This window comes from Lycorma delicatula, chromosome 11, assembly GCF_047948215.1.
Source record: "Lycorma delicatula isolate Av1 chromosome 11, ASM4794821v1, whole genome shotgun sequence".
NCBI classification, from domain to species: domain Eukaryota; kingdom Metazoa; phylum Arthropoda; class Insecta; order Hemiptera; family Fulgoridae; genus Lycorma; species Lycorma delicatula.
This window is the reverse complement of record NC_134465.1, coordinates 20,936,868-20,951,819: the sequence shown is the minus strand read 5'-3', so window position 1 is coordinate 20,951,819 and position 14,952 is coordinate 20,936,868. Positions and strand designations below refer to the sequence as shown.

Genomic DNA, 14,952 nt, shown 5'->3' with positions numbered 1-14,952 from the left:
CATTTTATAGTATCAGTTTCCTTTAGAATACGTATCATTAGTGTTTTTACAAAGTCTAAGGCCATACTCCTGTACTGTATATCCAGTTACAGAGTTCATCTATTTCTTTCACTCCTTCCTCTAACCATTTATAAAATTCTTGGGGAAATTCATTATTCCAGTTGACTTTAAATTCTTCACTTTTTTAACTGTTTTCTGTAATTCACATTTTAATATCGATGCTCTTTTCCTCTTTAGCTGAATTCAGAAAACTGATGTTTTAAAATGCCAAAAAAGCTTTTTGCTCTAATAACTAGCGCGAAATTATTTAAATCTATTGGGTGTTGTAGTTCTGCGGGAATTTCATTGCTAAGAAAATTGTTTAATTCAAAGTAAAAAAACCCCGAAAAAATAATTTACATTTTCCCGGTTATTATAGAAGTCGATTTTAAAGTGTAAAATGTTTATCTATTGGTTAAATTAAGAGATAAATATTATTGGTTAAAATTGTCTTACCTGCCCAATCACCGCTGCTGTTAAATCATTGCGTTGGTAATGGAACAGGGGGTCGGTGCTCCAATATGGTGGATCAGCTGTGCTATTTGGAAATTATCGAATTTTAAGTTAATTAAATTGAATATTAGCCATGATTTTAAGAAAATGGGTTCAATTGCTTCAGTTTTACAGTGGAATTGTGATAATTGTACTTTGATAAATCCAACTGAACATATTAAATGTATCAGATGTGGTAAACAACGTGAATTTAAACCCTTAAGAAAATCTGGGTTTAGGGGAAGAAGTGCTAGTTATAGTGGTTTACCTTGTTCATATTCAGAAATAACAGTTTCTCCAGTTAAGGATTCTAGCGGTGAATGCAGTGCCTCATTTAAAGCTGTCGAAACAACTCGTGAAGTAGACAACAAATGTTCTGTGATTGGGTAAATTACGATTTATATGTTATTTTTACCTAGCTTTTATGTTGTTTTTGTTAGCTCGTTTGTATTTTACAACTTTGTTTACTATAGGACTAAATGAAATACTTTTAAAATTGCAATAGAAAACATATTTAATCGTTATTTTATTATTCGCATAGGCGATGCTTTATCGTCAGAAATATTTTTATTTGTTTTTGTAGTTGCGTTGTACTTCAGATCCAAGTTTTCGTTTTTACTTACACATTTATAGGTGATTTTTATTTTTATTGTAGTCACATTCACGATTTTAAAAGTATATTTAATTGTAGGCATGGTTAATCTTTTATATTTATTGAATCTGCTGTGTTAACAGGCATTTTTTAATTCAAAACAGATTACATTAATATTTGAAGTAAGTAGTCATGAAAATGCATGGGGATCGAGTTTGTTTTAAAGTGTATGGATCTATTCTAACCTAAAACCCAGTATCAATGATTTTTTTTTATTTACTTGCTGTAAATAAACTTCAGCTTTGCTTTTAATTTCCGTGCTATCTGGAAGTCAAAAGATAATTTACTTAAATTATATCTATATATACCTACTAAATTTTCATCCTGCAATATATATTTGTTACTTTCTTTTCAGATGTTTATTTGTAAAGTATTTTTCTGATTTATGTAAAGAATTCATTGTTCACTATGTGTGTTGTATTGTCAGCAGACTTACATTGCTGCTGCTTATTGTGTTTAGTTTATGTATATTTAATTGTGTAAAACATTGGTTAGTTATCTTCAGTATGTTAAAACTAGCCTAGCTTGTTATATATAGCAGTTTGAGTACTCATATTTAGCTGGTAAATTAATTTAGTAGGATACTGAATTGAGTAGAGTACACTATGGTCTTGGTCGAATTAAGGGTGTAATGTTTTTTAATGTCAGCTTAGGGAACATATTTTGACTGTGCAGTAAATACAGTTGATTGAATGATTTTTGTATAATAAATAACGCTGGTATTTTAATGTGATAAAAGTAGTATTTGTAGGCTTTATTTAGGTTTAATCGATCTATTATTATAACTACATGTTTGAAATGTGATTTAGGTCTAAAATAAAAATGTTTGCTCAGTTTCTTTGACATATTTACTAAAGAATAGTACAATAAAATGTTTGAGTTTCTATATTTTCAAATTATCTTTGGCTAATTTAGCGTATATTAGCACTAACGTATTATTATTTTTCATGTAACATTCATACTTATTATATTAGTTTCTTGGTGATAGTTTCAATAAATGCATCAGGTGTGTCTTCATCTTAATGTTAGGTAATTTAATAATTTACTTGTAGCCTCGCTTGTACATTTCTATGTATGAATTAAACAAATAACTGGTGGCACATTTCATTCTTGTATATTTTTTTAAAGTTTATATTATCATATTTCTCTTTTCTTTAAACTCAGCTGTCTGTCTGTCTGTGTGACACACATATTTCTTATATGATTAATTTTTACCTTTTTAGAGCATCAGTAAATCTACATACAACATATAAGTGTGTTTCCTGACCAGACGCCTGTAGGATATTCTAATGATAAGATATCATTGGATTAAAAAATAAATAAATGTAAATAGTAAATGCCAATTCTCCGCATTTTTATTTAGTGTATAATTAAATATGTGCTGAAAATTTTTCAAAATTGTTAATTTCAATCAATAAAGTGATCATCAGTAAGTGATCTATCCTCTCCCATTCTCTCAAACATCTCATTATTACAGTTATATCTGTCCACTTTATCTTTTCCATCCTCCTGCAGATCTATATTTCAAAAGCTTCTAATCCTTTCTAAGTTCCTAATCTTCCTTGCATAAAGTCCATACCTCAACCCATACAATGCTGCACTTCGTACAAAATATTTGGAGAGTCTTTTCCTCATATGTTTATCTAGCTTTACTACACAACAAGCGTCTCTATTGAAAGGTTCTTTTGCCATTGCAATTCTAATCTTTATTTCCATTGTGCATCTCATATCATCGCAGATAATGCTCCCAAAATAATTAAAGGACTCTCTCCACCTGTTCGACTTTTTCTACTTCTAAGTTAACTAACATTTTTTCTTATTTTTGCCAACATTAATTCACTTAGTTTCCTTACTATTGATTTTCATACCAAAGTCCTTAAACACTATCTACGTTCATCAGCGTGCCTGTAAGTGTCTGTTGGTAATTTCTGCTATCAATATCATGTCATTAGCAAATTTGCTGCATTCTACTCTCTTCCCATCAAAACACACACATCCCTTTACTTTCATGCACGTTTGTATGATCTCTTTAAGGTAAATGTTAAACAGGGTAGGTGAAGACAGCCATCTCTGTTTAACACATCTTCCAATTTTGCCTTCCTCTATTAAGTTATTTCAAATTTTCACTTTGGTCACAAATTTTGATCTGGGTACAAATACTTAATAGCCTTCTTTCCTTCTAGTCATAACATCTTTATTTTTAAATGGTCATTAGTTTATCCCACTGTACTCGGTCAAAAGTCTTTTCAAGATCTACAAAAACTCTATCCACCAGTTGTTTCTCAATGTACGTTTCACCTATAGTTTTCAGTAATCCAATAGCATCTCGTGTACACCTTCCTTTTTGAAAATCAAACTGTTCTTCAGCAATAAATTTGGAAACTGTGCTAGATATCCTTCTGTTCATAACCCTCAGAAGGACTTCAGCTGTATGGGACAACAAACTTATAGTTCTGAATTCCACACACTTGATTTCATTTTTTTCTCCATTGGTATCATTACAGTTGATGAGTCTTTTAGCCATTTACCTTTCTCATAAATTTCATTACACAAATATACAATACAATATACATATATCATTATACAACAATATATCGTACTTCATTTATTTCCCAAACTTTTTAAAACTATATATAATATACATAATTTATACATATATATATATATATATGTATAAATTACACGCACATCTACACATTTGCACATGCTTATGCATGTGTAATTCAACTTTCTTGGGTGAAAGGCATTGATTCTATTATTCCATTACAGATTTTGGCATTATATTTTGTAATGAACTTATTTATTTCATTACTTTTACTTGTTTACGTTGGTTTTATTTCAAATAATTATTATTTCCATGTATTGAAATTTGAAAAACCAATTGATTGAAGTTAACAAAAAAATAATAATATCTGTGCAGAGTGTGAGCATCTTGACCTTTCCACCAGGGTGGTCCTGGGTTTGAATTCTGGTCAGACATGGCATTTTTCGTAAACTACAAGATTCCAAAAAACAATCTGAACTACTGAAACTTCCATCTCAGTTTGCCCATTACAGCCTAATAATATGTGTCCCTTACATAGTAAATGGGAACTAACAGGATCTTAAATGGTTAATTGAGAATAGAGGTAAACAGGGTGGACGGGATCTGTATCAGACCTGGTAATCATGTAATAATGATGATATAAATTAGATATAATTAGAGATCGCTGTTGGTGGTTCTTATGATAGACTGCTTTCAGAAAATGTTTAATACATATTTGTATCTCTAAAATTTATCAGATAATGGTTTCTATCATGATTTAGCAATATAACTACATCATTCTGAATAAAATAAGTTTTTTCTAGTTATCTAATTCCACTTTAATATGGACACGAATAAACATATGATGAACATTTATAAGATGGGGCGATTATTCAATCCCTTAAATTTTGTTTAGTAGGGGATTTTTATTTGGTAATTACATATAGTTACCAACTCACCTCTGTTTTCATGAAATTTGGAATATACCTTATTTAGGACCTAAGTTATTTGTTACAATTGAAATTATTCATTGGAATTGCCTTTCATCTGAGTTATGTACCTCAAGTTATTCAGTACCCATATCTAAAATTTTGTTATTTTGTACTATATATGTATCTTGATACCACAGAAAGCAGGAGCAGATAAATGTGAAGAATACAGAACAATTAGCTTTACTAGCCATGCGTCAAAAATTTTAACTAGAATACTGTACAAAAGAATTGAAAGGAGAGTGGAAGAAGTGTTAGGAGAAGACCAGTTTGGTTTCAGGAAAAGTATAGGGACAAGGGAACCAATTTTAGGGCTCAGATTAATAATAGAAGGAAGATTAAAGAAAAACAAACCAACATATTTGGCATTTATAGATGTAGAAAAGGCATTCGATAATGTAGACTGGAATAAAATGCAGCATTTAAAAAAAATTAGGGTTCAGATACAGAGATAGAAGAATGATTGCTAATATTTACAGGAACCAAACAGCAGCAGTAATAATTGAAGAACATAAGAAAGAAGCCGTAATAAGAAAGGTCCGACAAGGATGTTGCCTATCTCTGTTACTTTTTTATCTTTACATAAAACTAGCAGTTAAAGAAAAATTTAGATCCGGAGTAACAGTACAAGGTGAAAAGATAAATATGTTAAGATTTGCTGATGATATAGTAATTCTTGCAACTCTGGAGAACTGCATCAAACCAGTCAAATGATTGAAAACAAAAAAAATATGTATCTTATGCATTATTTTCTAAATAATTTGATTTCAGTTAAATTTAGATATATAATATCAATAAGAGTAAAATTAGATTTGCTTAAGATTAAGTTGAGCAGAATTCTTGAATTATTACTTTATCAGGTAAATGCTGATGTTTGTGGCAGAGTGTTAGCAATTTAGCCTTTCATCTGGTGTTCCCAGGTTTGAATCCTGGTCAGGCAGGATTTTTCATGCACTACCAAATTTCATTTTCACATGCCATGCACAAGCCTTCAAACTTATGTGGCTAAATCATCAAGCAAAAAAATAAGGTTTTTGTCAGATTTATAAATTACTTATAAACCAACCTAACTGTAACATTGACCTAACCTAACTAAATTCTGTTAAATTTCACTTAAACAAAGTTATATACTATGTAAATAATGAGTATTGTACATTTACCAAAATCCACACCTTAAGCTTAACCCAACATAATTGTGTCTTAAGTGAATCTAATCTCATTATTAATTAACTTAATTCCACCAAAACCAAACTGTTTTTTGAAAATAATGTCTATCACACTTGTACAGTGCTGAACTACAAAATTTTTCATGAGTACACTGTGTAACTTACAAGGAACGTAAGAGTGTTTTTTGACAAATAATTTCATTTGTAATGAATAAAGGTAAAATTAAATAGGGTAAATTCCAAATTACATAAAAATCAGAGGTGAGTCTAACTATATAATTATCATTTATTTGATTAGCTTAAGGTTCATTCTATTTCTATCTTTCTTGAGATGATGTTTAAGGGGTGAGCAATCTAAGTTAGTTTCAGTGGTTTAGAATGTTTTTAAACTGAATTTACATTTAATAGAGTTTGTCTAAAGTGATACTTTATAATTTTACTCAACAATTATACATATTTTTTATATACCCAGCTATAAATTCATATTTTGTACTGTTTTGTTTATTATTTATTATTATTATTGTTATTCTTTACAAAAATCTGTGGTTGAGCGTAGTTTCTTTCTTTCATCCAGAAGGTTCTAGGTTCAATACTCACTCAGATTTAGCATTTTTTATGTGCTACCTTCATTATATTTTTTTCTTTTATTTTTGTTAAGTATTTTTTTTTTTTTTTTTTAATTGTATATTCTAATGCCTCAGTATCTACTGATGATGATCACTTAAAAATCAAGAAGAAATGACCAAATAGTTGAGATTAAAATTAATTCCTTTTCTTTGTATATGGTTTGACATTCTCCAGTTTTCAATTTTCATCTCAGTTGTTTTACACATCTTTCTTTGTATATCTTATATTAATATAATTGAATTATTCAAGCCTGTTGGTTATCATTAAGATACTTTTTTTGTGGTTGAGCACACACACACACACACACACACACACACACACATGCATGCAGTTTATTACTTGAGTTAATGATAATAAACTGGTTGTTGATAAAGAATATTGTGTGAATATTGAATTGATTTGTTTTTTAACTTAGACATAATTATCTTAAAACTACAACAGTTTTTATGATAATAATTATAGAATTTATCAATTTGTTTTAATTATGTTATTATTACGTATTTTAACATACAATATATGCAGTTTTACATTATAAAATCATATGACTCATCTGAATTTCTTTAGTCTTGTTCAGTTGATAATAATGAGATTTTAGTTTTGTTTAGTTTCTTAAACAAACTGGCACACTGAATGTGCCAGTGTATTGTTAAATGTACTTTATATCATGCAGTGATCAGCAAAATTCTTTTTTACTGAGTAAAGTGTAAATCAAGATTTAGACTTTACTCAGTTTTGAAGTTCAAGAAGCGGTCTTGTACATTTTTCAAGAATGCAGTATGTTTGCAACTAATTATAAATAGTTTTAATTAATTTGTATTTGAAGATTCTTTCATTGTACGGTGTACTTAATATGTATTTTTGGAAAACTAAGATTCCATAAAAATAATATGATAAACAGTTATGTTTTATAAAGTGGGATAAAAAATTTTGTTAATAAATCTTTTAAAGTTAATTAGGAAAACTGATAATAGATATAGCAAAAATAGTAGGCTCGTTTATCTTAACTTAAACCAATATTTGGACACATTATACAATTTCTTAGTATGGTATGCTGTTCCTGGAAAACTTTTAAGAGCTGATGTATATGTTTAAAGTGTTGGATTAATAATTTTGCTGAATATTATTTTTTAGAATAACTTAATTTGTCCATTTCGTGAAAAAAATGGTTATCTTTGTTTTGCAATCTATAATAAGCTGATTTTTTTTGTTGTTGTTATAACATGAAAGAAAAGATTATTTAAATTGTAATATTTACACACTATAATCTTTTCTTTGTAAAAAGTGTCCAAGTATACAAAATTGTGGGTAAGGTAAATAAATGGATCTGGAACAATGAATTTTGTTATAGATCCTTCTATAAAAATACACATTCTACCTAAGCATAGCACTACTAGTAAGTCAGAAAGTAGTATTTTATTGTTGTGTTTAGATATAACACAGATGGTGTCCTGTGCAGTTTGTAAACAGTAAACAGCTGTTGCTATACAACAATAGTTATGTTTACAAGGAATATATTTAATTTTGTATTTGAAAGTTGTATATCCATAAGTTGAAATTTTGTATATCCATATTTTATTTGCAAATTATTTTATTTATTTATTTTTATTTTAATTTTTTATTTATTTTATTTTATTCGCAAATTGATTATACAATAAAATAATTGCAGTAAAACTAGCCTTCATATTTTTTGTTAATATTTAATTTTAGACAGTTTGAAGCTAGGCCAATAAATGAGTCCCTTACCAAAATTTGTAGAGGTATGACATCTTAATCTAATTATGCTTTTGAGAATCAATCTAATTAACTAATGTCTGATCAGACTAATCAATTTGAATTTCGCAAATCTCTTTAACTGCTATAATGAATAAAGCTTCAAAATTTAAAATGGCTGGATAATGGTTTTCAAATAAAGATTTCAATTAGTTCTATCAGAGATTGAAAAACAGGCTTGTAAAATCATATGAGAACATTTTTTAAAGGGAACAACTGTGTAAAAGGGAATCTAAACAGGCTAAAATTTTTAATGTATATGTTGAAAAATTGTTACGACAGACTATTTTCAGAATATCTATCTTGAACTAATCCACACAAAATATTTAAACCTGAGATGTGAATTTTTCCACAAAATGGTTGACCTTGTGACTTTTTTTCTAAGAGTATTGCATGCCTCTGAGTATTTAGCATTCAGTTGTTTAAAATATTTCCAAGCACTAAACTTAATATTAAACATAGTTCTCTTATTTTAAAATATTTCTTGAATACCTATGGACAGTTTTTAGTATAATTTATTTATGAATAACAATTATGAATTTGTAATTTTTTTTTTGTGTGTGTAAGCAAATTATGTGAAATAAACAGGTTTTTAATCCAACTTTTTAATTTCCACAGTGAAAGCAAATTTAAAAAAATAATTTTATAAAATTCATTTAATTTGTTCAGTTTTTGTTAAAAGACAAAGTATTTTATGTCTACATATAATTTATTTTATTGACGGTAACCGCTATTAAAAAATAAATCTTTGCAAAAAAATAATCATTATATTAACAAAATGTACATGTACAGAGTGGGAATGGATAAATGAAAAAAACTAACTGATAATATGATATAAAATTTATATAATATAATTTTATAAAATTTATGCGATATAATTTATATAAAATTTCCTCATATAAAATTTAATGTATGACCAATGGTTGCTTTAAACAAAGTACAGTTTTATACTTGCACAAATAAATATGCTCCTATTCATGTTTCAGCTTTGAACTTTTCAGGATAAGTCCATCAATCCAAGTTATTGAATGTATTAACTGGATAGTAGTCTGGTTAGATCATTATCTGAAACAGTATATTTTTTTTATTGAAATAAAATGGGATTAAGGTAATATAAAATAGACAAATATTTAATAAGACCTCAGTGTTTGATGTATAAAAATTTAGTTGTCTTTGTAAGTTTGTTAAGCTTTAATGAAAAACTGCTCAACCAGTTGAGCTCAAACTTTGCATGATCATACTTTTTACATCTGGAAAGAACATACTACTATTGCTGTTATGAAATGTTTCACCATTTCAAGATGGTGGCCATTGTAGTGACTTGCCATTATATCTGGACTGTGTTCCCTGTTGGTATTCAACTTTACTTTGGCCAAACCATTGGTTAAATCAAATTCGAACACTCTTGCAGTGTTTGAAATTAAATCTTCTAAAATGTATAATTACCAAGAAAAGTAGCTTTAAAGATGTGAAGCGTGTAGTGCCATGGCTTTTACTGTGTGTATGATGTAACTGGCTGCGCCTGCCTCTGGTTGCTTGACTAAAAAAACATATAGTTTATAGAAAATGAGAAATGAAGTACAGTCAATAACCTTCTTGTGATGTTTGTTGAGTAATGCTAAAAACCGTGCAAAATATTTTTTTGCCTGCGTGAAAATATGAGGGTGAATCAAATATAAACAGCAATTTTTTTTTAATAAATTTATTGATTAATAATATACACGATTCATACCTTCATAATTTCTCTACATAGTCTACCGCATAATCTACACACTTTTGTCAATGATTGGGAAGCTTGAAGCTTGAATTTACTTGCCAATGATTGGCAAGCTTTTTCCTTTTTCATAAAAAGTTTGAGGACATGTAGTCAACCAATTGTGCACGTGCTTCTCGATATCTTCATTGTTTTTTAATTGTTTCCCGCCAAGCAATTCTTTCAAGGCCGCAAACAAAAAATAGTCACAGGGGGACAAATCTGGATTGTAAGGAGGGTAATTGAGGGTTTCGCAGTGCATTTTTTCCAATTTATCCCTTGTCAAAGTTGCAATGTATAGCCTGGCATTGTCATGGATAAAAATGACATCTCTGATGGGCACAGTCCATCTTTTGTTTTGGTAGGCTGCTTTTGTTGACTGTAGCAGCTTGCAATAGTAAGCCACATTCATTATTCCTTGATTGTGAAGAAAATCAGTGAGTAAAACCCCTGGAGCAAAAAAAAACCATTGCAAGAACTTTTCTGGCCGACAGACGGGTTTTGGCCTTCACTGGGCAGCCCTCATCCTTCCTTTGACACTCCTTACTCGCCATTTTTGACTCCGGAGTGTAATGATGGACCCATGTCTCATCACATGTGATGATGCGCCTCAAAAAATCTTCCCCTTTTTGCTGAAATCAATTCAGAAGTCTCACAGATCTCCAACGTAACCTGTTTTTGATTTTCGGTCAACACCTTGGAACCCGTTGAGCACTAATTTTTTTAAAGCCAAGATGATGAGAGATAATGTATTGATCACTCCCATATCACCCACTTCTGATGCTATTTCTTCAACATTGAACTGGCGATCACCTTCGATAAGCTCTCAAATGACATGGATGTTGTCAGCTGTGAGTCTTTACCTTAGGCATCAATCATGATTTTTGTTTTCTACACTTTCTCGCTCGCCCTTAAATTGTCTGGCCCATGTATACACTTGGTTCTGGGACAGTGTAGCATCCCCAAACTGTACCTTTTAACAAGGTAAAATTTCCATGGGTTTAATGCCTTCATTAGTTAAAAACTTTATGATTATATGCTCACTCATGGCTGTACTGACGACAGAACAAAGCGAAGGAGTTAACCAAGCTGGTTCCCCCCCTCTAACACACCGAACATTAACCCCTCACTTCACCTTCCTGCTCGGAACTGCTTGCTGAGTAGAATAGCAAAATTACTGTTTAAATTTGATTCTCGCTTGTACTTTATCAGTATTATTCTCTCAAGTATGAAGATAATGAACACAATGGTGTTTGGGGGGGAGGGGGTGAGGCAGTGGACACTGTATACTTAATATACATATATTTTTTTGATATTAAACAAAGAAAATATGTAGTAATAGAATGAAAATTAATATTTAAATTTGTATCATGTCTCATTTTGTATTGTTAATAACATTGTTTTCCTGCTTAGTTATAGCAAATTTATTTAGCAAAGGTAAACATTTTCAATTTTTTATAATTTTTGAAGACTGCATATATATATTTGCATATAGTGTTAACTTTGTTTTTAATGTATTTTGATTTTAATTTAGCCTTTCTGTGTTTTAAGGGATAATGTCGAGTTAAGTCCAGATGAAGGCTTATTAAGTCCTGAAATAGTGAATCGTTCTGTACGGAAGAAAATTAATGAATTGACTTATAATGGGAAGTTTGCAACATGGGCTCATTCTACAGAGAATTATTTAGGTCTGTATTATTTTCTTTTTCTTTTAAATTGTTTAAGCAAATGAAATCATATTAGATAAATAATTATTTGCTGTTTATTATTATTATTATTTATTTTTTTTAAATAGAGAATTTTCTTTTTTATTTTCAATTAATAATTCAAAACTAAAATTGTTGGTAAGCCATTGCATTAAAACTATAAGTGAGATAAAGAAGAAAAATGTAGTTTATGAAAACTTCTATATCTTATGAAACATTTAATAAAAACAAAAGTTTTAGACTTCATAAATTATTATTTTTTGCAATACTGTGGTGAGTTTCAATCTGTTTTTGTCAGTTATTCCAACAGTGCAAAGTTTTTTGAGAGACTGTAGTATAGATTTTTATATGTTTTCTTGGTGTTTAAAAATACTTTTCAGATGGTCACTTTTTATATGGTGGTCAGTTCTAAAAAACATTTTTTTTCCATTTTAGTAAGTATAGAAAATATTTTTTTTTGTCCTAAATAATTGTTTTCCAGATTATTCCATTTATTTTAATTATATTAATTTCCTATCTGGTCTATGAATGTCTCTTTGTGTTAGATCTTAATTCTAATTTTTTTTGTCATTAGTATTGTAATTTAACAAGTGATATATTCAGAGAAATATCCGAACCTGTTATTAAACGTGGGTGACTAATATTTATTTTTTAAGATTTAATGAAGATAGTTGAATTTGTAGTATACATTCTTACCTTTTTTTTGTGTTGGAGGTTGGAAAATCTAACAGCACCACTAACCTGCATTAGTGGTAGTGTCAGGTTTTCATTGACTAAAACCCCTCCTCCTTCTCAGAAGACATGAGGACCAGACCCATCTTAAAAATATTATACAGTCCCCGTGGTTATCTTTTGGTGCCAGTGTATCATAAAATATATATCCAGGTGACGTGGTTATTTATATTTTAAGACCCTTGGAGTCCTGCAGACATCATCATCCTGCAACAGCTGCCCTCACACTGATCTTAGGCACCTACAAACAAGTTGCAAGCTATTCATCTACCGTTAGGTCTCTGCTTAAACTACTTACACTAATCCCATGTTATTCTCTTCTCTCTTGGTAACCATTTTTTTATTTATTTATTCCCATCTATCTTTTCCTTCCAGCATCTTCTCAACAATATCCAGAAACATTCCAAACGTTGCTGATCCCATCATGAACAGCAAAATAGCAGCATGTGTTCTGCTGTACTTTCATGTAACCTCTAATCTTCTCCTTCTCAAGCAGAGGTATGCACAAAATTTCCATGGCCGGTAAGGAACTGTTAATTTAAGGTTGTGCTCACCATGTTTTCTACTTAGCCATGGCTTTATTCACAGGATCAGCTTCCTCGTCCAATTTCCAATCTCAGCTTTCCACCACCTATCCTGCCAGCTCTCTAATATTATATCTCTTACTTGCTCATACCACCGTGTCTATCCACCTTCCTAACACCATCAAGCCTAATGGTGGAATTCTGGCAATTATAAGTGCCACCCCTACAGACACAGTTCTATATGCCAACTTTATCTTGATAGCAAGGATTCTTTGCAGCCTGTAATGTCTTTCTCTAGCTCTGTTGGATGCTGGAGCTTTTCCAAAATGGAGCTGTGTACAAAACTGCTGAGTTTGCAAATGATGCAACCGGCCTCCTCAGTGGGAACCGAGGTCCATCTGTGTAGAAAATTAATTAGGTTAATGCTGAAACTGCCTTTTCAGATTTCTTTACACACTACATGCATTTAAAATGAATGACTTTTATCTACTCAGACTTCTAAATTTTTGGTACATGTAGATGGGTACACCTGCACGTCGCCAATACTGAAGATAATCGTATCCAATCTCTTTCTTTCAGTCATAACCACCGCTTTAGTTTTCACAATAACAAGTTGCAGGCCCCTGTCCTGTAGCCGGCTTATAAATTTTAGAGCTACATTGCCAGAGCATACATTTTCACTTGAAAATACATAAATAACTATTTGTAGATTTATGCTTTAATGTAATGAGGGACTGGTCATTCCAAACAATTCTATTCCTGTCAAGTCTTTGAATGATAAGCAATGTTAATACTGATTAACTCAAATCATTCATCAGACTGATTACCATAAGTTTACTTTTTATCTTGTTTTCATTTTTGTTTATTTTATATATATAAAAAAAAAATTGTAACTTTTATAAACATTTAATATGAAGATCTCACTTGCTTCAGTCTTTTAAGAAAGATTAAGTCAGAATTAAAGTTTGATCTATTTTAAACTGAATGTAACAAGAAAGTTGTATGAAATGGAGCTTCAGCTTTGTCATTAATTGTTAAGTTTATTCTTCTGCTATCATTCAATTTTTTTTATAATGTTAAGATTTTTGTGGATTGATTTTGATAAAATATAAATACAGTTCTTATTTTCATTATATTATTGATTAATTCAACCAATTCTCTGAGTTAATGTTTCAATCTGCCGATTTAATCCTTAGAGGTTCCTTAGTTTATGATCATTAATACGAATTATTATCATGAGACACTTATAACTTATGAACGGTTTCATTTTATAAGCAATATTTAAACTGTAGTCTGTATTTGTTAAATCAAGTTTAACCTTTTTTTATGTTAAACATAATGTATGCAACATAATTGTAGCAAGAGATGAATTTCAATTTCAAAATACAACAAACGGAAATAGAATTGTGTGTTTTTTTACATGTTACTGTAACTACTAGGCCAAAAAAAATAATCATATATTTGATTCTAAATGGGTAATTGATAGTATTTTCAGTATTGATTTATTTGTATTGAAAATAGTTATTATATTTTAAGATCTGCTATGATATTGAATGCATGAATTATGGTAGTATTTATTTTATAATTATTATTACTGTTCTTATTTATTGTTTATAAACAGTTAAGAAAAAAATTTTTTTTTACGGGCAGTATGTTCAATCATGTAAGCATGCTCTTTCTTTTTCCTCTTACTTATTGTTTATAAACATTTAGAAAAAAATCATTGATTTTTTGACAGGCAATATGTTCTATCATGTAAGTATGTTCTCAGCTAAGGGGGACGGACAAACACACGCACACAGACAGACACACACACACTCACACACACATACAAATGCCCTCTATATATATATTCACACACACACACACATACATATACACACAGCTCCCTCTCTCCCCCTCTCTCTCTCTCTCTATATATATATATATATCTCACTCTGCATATTTATAATTTTTATTGTTGTACCTCGTATGAATT

The 14,952-nt window shown here is 29.9% G+C and overlaps 1 protein-coding gene across 1 annotated transcript in view; it reads left to right on the top strand.

Moving 5' to 3' along the window:
- Window positions 1-620: 620 nt before the first annotated feature.
- Window positions 621-14,952, top strand: part of LOC142332134 (calpain-D-like) — a 52,355-nt gene continuing 38,023 nt past the window's right edge. The window contains exons 1-2 of the mRNA XM_075378389.1: window positions 621-917; window positions 11,564-11,700. Of these exons, the coding sequence (XP_075234504.1) occupies window positions 640-917; window positions 11,564-11,700 (415 nt within the window). The 5' untranslated portion in view covers window positions 621-639. The remainder of the gene's footprint in view (window positions 918-11,563; window positions 11,701-14,952) is intronic.